The sequence below is a fragment of the Littorina saxatilis genome, linkage group LG13, assembly GCF_037325665.1.
Source record: "Littorina saxatilis isolate snail1 linkage group LG13, US_GU_Lsax_2.0, whole genome shotgun sequence".
In the NCBI taxonomy this organism is placed as follows: domain Eukaryota; kingdom Metazoa; phylum Mollusca; class Gastropoda; order Littorinimorpha; family Littorinidae; genus Littorina; species Littorina saxatilis.
Window position 1 is genome coordinate 37,814,736 of NC_090257.1, and position 6,994 is coordinate 37,821,729.

Sequence of the window (6,994 nt, forward strand, 5' to 3'; positions counted from 1 at the left end):
GTATCAGTGCCATGTCCAACTCCTCTCAGCTGTATCAGTGCCATGTCCAACTCCTCTCAGCTGTATCAGTGCCATGTCCAACTCCTCTCAGTTGTATCAGTGCAATGTCCAACTCCTCTCAGCTGTATCAGTGCCATGTCCAACTCCTCTCAGTTGTATCAGTGCAATGTCCAACTCCTCTCAGCTGTATCAGTGCCATGTCCAACTCCTCTCAGTTGTATCAGTGCCATGTCCAACTCCTCTCAGTTGTATCAGTGCCATGTCCAACTCCTCTCAGTTGTATCAGTGCAATGTCCAACTCCTCTCAGCTGTATCAGTGCCATGTCCAACTCCTCTCAGCTGTATCAGTGCAATGTCCAAATCCTCTCAGCTGTATCAGTGCAATGTCCAACTCCTCTCAGCTGTATCAGTGCAATGTCCAACTCCTCTCAGCTGTATCAGTGCCATGTGTAACTCCTCTCAGCTGTATCAGTGCCATGTCCAACTCCTCTCAGCTGTATCAGTGCCATGTCCAACTCCTCTCAGCTGTATCAGTGCCATGTCCAACTCCTCTCAGCTGTATCAGTGCCACGTCCAACTCCTCTCAGCTGTATCAGTGCAATGTCCAACTCCTCTCAGCTGTATCAGTGCCATGTCCAACTCCTCTCAGCTGTATTAGTGCAATGTCCAACTCCTCTCAGCTGTATCAGTGCCATGTCCAACTCCTCTCAGCTGTATCAGTGCCATGTCCAACTCCTCTCAGCTGTATCAGTGCCATGTCCAACTCCTCTCAGCTGTATCAGTGCAATGTCCAACTCCTCTCAGCTGTATCAGTGCCATGTCCAACTCCTCTCAGCTGTATCAGTGCAATGTCCAACTCCTCTCAGCTGTATCAGTGCCATGTCCAACTCCTCTCAGTTGTATCAGTGCCATGTCCAACTCCTCTCAGTTGTATCAGTGCCATGTCCAACTCCTCTCAGTTGTATCAGTGCCATGTCCAACTCCTCTCAGCTGTATCAGTGCCATGTCCAACTCCTCTCAGTTGTATCAGTGCAATGTCCAACTCCTCTCAGCTGTATCAGTGCCATGTCCAACTCCTCTCAGTTGTATCAGTGCCATGTCCAACTCCTCTCAGCTGTATCAGTGCCATGTCCAACTCCTCTCAGTTGTATCAGTGCAATGTCCAACTCCTCTCAGCTGTATCAGTACCATGTCCAACTCCTCTCAGTTGTATCAGTGCAATGTCCAACTCCTCTCAGCTGTATCAGTGCAATGTCCAACTCCTCTCAGCTGTATCAGTGCCTTGTCCAACCCCTCTCAGCTGTATCAGTGCCATGTCCAACTCCTCTCAGTTGTATCAGTGCCATGTCCAACTCCACTCAGCTGTATCAGTGCCATGTCCAACTCCTCTCAGCTGTATCAGTGCCATGTCCAACTCCTCTCAGCTGTATCAGTGCCATGTCCAACTCCTCTCAGCTGTATCAGTGCAATGTCCAACTCCTCTCAGCTGTATTAGTGCCATGTCCAACTCCTCTCAGCTGTATTAGTGCCATGTCCAACTCCTCTCAGCTGTATCAGTGCCATGTCCAACTCCTCTCAGTTGTATCAGTGCCATGTCCAACTCCTCTCAGCTGTATCAGTGCCATGTCCAACTCCTCTCAGCTGTATCAGTGCCATGTCCAACTCCTCTCAGCTGTATCAGTGCAATGTCCAACTCCTCTCAGCTGTATTAGTGCCATGTCCAACTCCTCTCAGCTGTATCAGTGCCATGTCCAACTCCTCTCAGCTGTATCAGTGCCATGTCCAACTCCTGTCAGCTGTATTAGTGCAATGTCCAACTCCTCTCAGCTTTATCAGTGCAATGTCCAACTCCTCTCAGCTGCCTCTGCCTCCCTTCCCAGGTTTGTGTATGCTGACAATACAATCATTTGTGCCTTTACTCATCCTCATCCTCATAACTCCTTTAGTGCATTGCATTACAAATACCTTTTATTTTAGCTGCCTTGAAGTTTTTCTTTGTTCTTAATCAAAGAAATCGCCACAACACTTCGCATACAATTGTTTGCTGCCATCAGGTATTTCTTTAATAGAATCATGATTTACGCACTGCCTATCCCCCCCCCTTCCCCCCACTCACCCCCCCCCCCCCTACTCCGCACCCCCAACCCATCTCCCCCATCCACCCCCACCCCTGACCTTCAAGGCAGTAAGTTGACAACCGACTCTTGAGAAAAATTTGTTTTGTTTTTCCGTTACATTTTTCAGGACATCGCAGCATCAAATGATTAAAAGCGATTGTACCAAGACATGTTAGAAATTCGTACACAGGTGAAAGAGTACAATCACGGATATTGAGCTTTTTTGCCACAGGGGAAGAACGGATTTCATACGCAGCTGTCGAAGTGGGCTGACCTTGTTATGAGGTGCTTCAACACCACGGTAGCAATCTTTAACCGCCTTTGACGCATCTGCCGACTGCTGCCTTACTGCCCGGAGCAACCAAACTTAAAAAACAGTTTATCTACGCCAGTATGTTAATACGACGAGAGTGGGTGTACGATCTATCCAAAACAATTTAGTTGCGTAAAGCGACAATAAGTCTGGTCTGTACTGTTCAGCGAACGAAACTAGGCAGGTGCTTTTTTGGGTGTAAATCTTGGTGATAAGGCTGTATATGTCAAAAACAAATTATGCTGTCGAAAAGGCCGTTTATTTTCTTAGCGTATGCAACGAACAGTTTGATATCACATGCGGTAGTGTCGACACAATGGAACCGAAACCATAGAAAACCCCAAAGATGAAATCAACGAAAGCTAAGTTGCGCGTGTTAAAATCGACACCACAACATCAGAACAGCTAAAACTGAACCACATTTATATGTTAGTGAAAGGACAGCCAATTCTCGACCGAACCCTTTCCATTCTGATAAACTATTCTTTCGAGCAACGATGCTATGGTATGCCAAACGGTGTAGGTATCATTCTTTTCAGAAGCATCAAAAGATTGGGTTTCGTGCCACTTTATTCAGGAGCCACAAATGACGGGGTTTGATACCATTTTCAGTGCATAATGCGACAAAAACACGGGGTTTGATACCATTTTCAGTGCATAATGCGACAAAAACACGGGGTTTGATACCATTTTCAGTGCATAATGCGACAAAAACACGGGGTTTGATACCATTTTCAGTGCATAATGCGACAAAAACACGGGGTTTGATACCATTTTCAGTGCATAATGCGACAAAAACACGGGGTTTGATACCATTTTCAGTGCATAATGCGACAAAAACACGGGGTTTGATACCATTTTCAGTGCATAATGCGACAAAAACACGGGGTTTGATACCATTTTCAGTGCATAATGCGACAAAAACACGGGGTTTGATACCATTTTCAGTGCATAATGCGACAAAAACACGGGGTTTGATACCATTTTCAGTGCATAATGCGACAAAAACACGGGGTGTGATACCATTGTCAGTGCATAATGCGACAAAAACACGGGGTGTGATACCATTTTCAGTGCATAATGCGACAAAAACGCAATATGTCATGGACAGCAACAGCAAGCTGAAGAGGAAGAGCAGTCCTTGCAATTAACCTACCGACCCTATTTACATCCCTGTAAAGGGGGGGGGGAGGGGGGAGGGGGGAGGGGGGAGGGGGTGTGTGGGATTCAGTTTGTCAGTGTGTCAGTTTGTCAGTTTGTCCTTCTACCCGAACTCAGATCTCTGGGATTTATCGGCCGATTGAGCTGAACCATGGTGTGTGTAGTTTGGAAACGGGGAACACACGGTCATAGCAAACACATATACTTGTATGTTTCTACCTTCAACGATGAGAAGGTGATACGCCGACAAAACTAATGTTTAGTATACAGTGTGTACCTTATGCCTGACTCATCCGGAATCCAAACCAAGTCCGATAGCTTATTTGCTTTATCTGAGTTCTGTCCCCTCGATATAGGTCAGTCCAATGCGTCTAGGCTTTCACTGGTTTAAACAAAACTGTATTCAATTTTAGTATTTTGTGACATACTGTATTTTACACTGAGGAACACAACTCAAACATGGAGCTTATGTATGTTAACGAACCCAAGGGGAACCATAAAAGAAGTAAACCCGATGGTGGACAAAATCAAGATACTAATTTGAGAATATTTATAAATGCAAACAGAACAGCAATATACAAATTAAAAGTGTGTTTCACTGCCTCTCAGAGGTAGGGGGAGGGAGAGGGAGTGGGGGGGGGGGCGGACGGGGGTGTCATGACACTCTCTAGGTCTGCACTGCTTTTTTAAAATGTTTTATGGCACTTGAACATTACAAATCGTGTTTAGGGTGAGGTGGGGAAGAAAGGGTGAGAGGATTGAAGTGTGCTTATAGAGAATACTACATGGCTTACTGTGTCGTATCAGATTTGCACGGGTTGGGGTTTTTAAACATTGTAGTGCGAGCTAAAGCAACCAGTTCCCAGAATGACGTTTGTCATCACGAGCAGTGGCGAATTTAGTCCCTTTCAGACTACTGAGTTTGACACGTCTTCATTTACATGATATAACAAGAAATTCCTCCGAGGTAGGAAAAACACCCCCGTTGGTCAAAGGGAAATAACCATTCTTACTGCCACCAACTGAGAAGGTTATTTCCCTTTGACCATTAATATGTCCCTCTATAAGTCCTTGTAGAATCTTAATCCACCAATAACTCCCTAACCGTGTGTTTGACTGGTCCCAATTTTTGTAAGGACCGTCTCAGGAATGTATAGAACCTGTTCACCAAGTTTGGTGACGATCGGTCCGTTCATTCTTGAGATCTATATGCGAACACAAACAAACAAACAAACAAACAAACACATCGAGCGAAACCTATACACACCCCTATACCGGGGGTGTAACAACGTGTGAGTGTATGGTTTTGATATGTCAGGGGTGGTCTGTCTCACAATGTACGATACAATCTTTTTCACAAGATTATGACCATACCAATGACAGAATGGATCTATGTCTTAAAACTTCCCCAAAAAGGCGTTGCGAAGTTGATTGATTTTGTCCCCTTGTACAGGTGCGTGCTTGGAATGATGATAAGACATGAAATCCAAAGCTCTTGATGTTGTCAAGTTTGAAGCTTGAGAACAAAAATACAATTAAAAAAAGGATAGCTTCAAGCTGTTCCCTCTGGAACTATATTATAAGAGCATGTGCTTCTAATGAGTTTCTTTGCTATTTTACTTTTATTTCGGGGAAGACAACACGGGATTTTGAGTGTGTCTGCAATGTCATTAGCGTGCGTTTGGACTTGAGTCATGCCACAGTTTCCTGCGGCGACTTTTTGGTGTTGTTGCTGTATATTTCTTAATGATTTTTTCCTAGGGCTAGTCTCTCTTTACGTTTGTTTGTTGTTTGTTTGTTTGTTTTTTGATGGTATGTTTTTTGTTTGTTTGTTTGTTGGTATGTTTGCCTGTTTGCTTGTTTGTTTGTTTGTTTGTTTGTTTGTAAGTCTGTTTCTTTTTTTCTGATGTTTTGCTTTTGGTAACAATCACAAAAGTCGCTATAATCTTTGAAACATATTGATTGCATCACTCTTGGGACGTTCGATAAGTATTTACATTGATTGTTTTATGAAATGTTTCAGTGATAGTAACACAGACAAATCCTCCCCTTTCCTCCACACATGCGAACACAGTATACGTGTATTATGTGATACCTCAGAGGAGGGGGGGGGGGGTGCAAATTCAAAGAGAGCTGGAACAAAAGAAAACTAGTCTTTTTTAGTAGTATTATTATATTATTATTATATACAATTTATATCGCGCACATATCTCAACCACGGATTCAAGGCGCAGGGATTTTTTTTTGCCGTGTGAGATGGAATTTTTTACACAATAAAGGTTATCACCACTGTTAAGCTTTCAGGAATATCGCAATGTTTTCTACAAAAAATGTGGTCATTTCATTCGAGTGTAATTGTAAAAATCAAAAAAGAAACTGGTAATGATTGTTAAAAAAAAAAAATCAAACAAAATCAAGAAACGAACAAAAAAGAATGGTAATTTAGGAACTGGAACGTTTTAACTTTATCGAAAAAGAATCAAACAGATTTATTTTAGAGTTATAACACTTCATTAATTTGTTCCAATACCTTTCCCTTGTTGTGTTGCTGTTTTTTTTAAATAATATATATATATATATTTTTTTTTTAGGAGTGTAATTGTGTTTACGGTTTTCGTGAGTTCGAATCGCGGTCGCTGCCGCCTGGTGGGTTAAGAGTGGAGATTTTTTCGATCTCCCAGGTCAACTTATGTGCAGACCTCCTAGTGACTTAACCCCCTTCGTGTGTACACGCAAGCACAAGATCAAGTGCGCACGGAAAAGAACCTGTAATCCATGTCAGAGTTCGGTGGGTTACAGAAACACGAAAATACCCAGCATGCCTCCCCCGAAATCGGCGTATGCTGCCTGAATGGCGGGGTAAAAACGGTCATACACGTAAAAATCCACTCGTGCTAAAAACATGAGTGAACGTGGGAGTCTAAGCCCATGAACGAAGAAGAAGAAGTGTTTACGGTTTTGGATAGAGCTGGAAAATACCTAGAAATTGCAAATTGGCACACCATGACCCTAATGTCACCACATGCGATCTAAAAGACGAATAAGTGGACTCCATTACCGGCATACAAGCGGTCGGGAAGTTTTAAGTTTTCAGGTAGGCTACTTTGCCGTATTCTTAGGAATAAGACTAATTTGAATCGACTTCGATTGTTTTAAGAATTCAGGTAGAGCTGAACAATCCTTGGAAATTGCTACGTTGATCAGCATGATACAAAATATCACAATTTTCGCAACAAAAATAGTGAGTAAATAGATTCCACTGCTTATATTTTGAACGTTTTGCTAGGGGAGTGCCATTCACATGATTCAATGCGCTTATTTTGAACGTTTTGCTTGGGGAGTGCCATTCACATGATTCAATGCGCATATTTTGAACGTTTTGCTTGGGGAGTGCCATTCACAT

General features: G+C 43.1%; 1 protein-coding gene across 1 annotated transcript; it reads left to right on the top strand.

Moving 5' to 3' along the window:
* Positions 1 to 507: 507 nt before the first annotated feature.
* Positions 508 to 2,311, top strand: LOC138945887 (uncharacterized). Its single transcript, XM_070317407.1, has 2 exons — positions 508 to 1,880; positions 2,308 to 2,311. The coding sequence occupies exons 1-2, from the start codon at positions 508 to 510 to the stop codon at positions 2,309 to 2,311; spliced, it is 1,377 nt and encodes a 458-aa protein (XP_070173508.1).
* Positions 2,312 to 6,994: the final 4,683 nt, after the last annotated feature.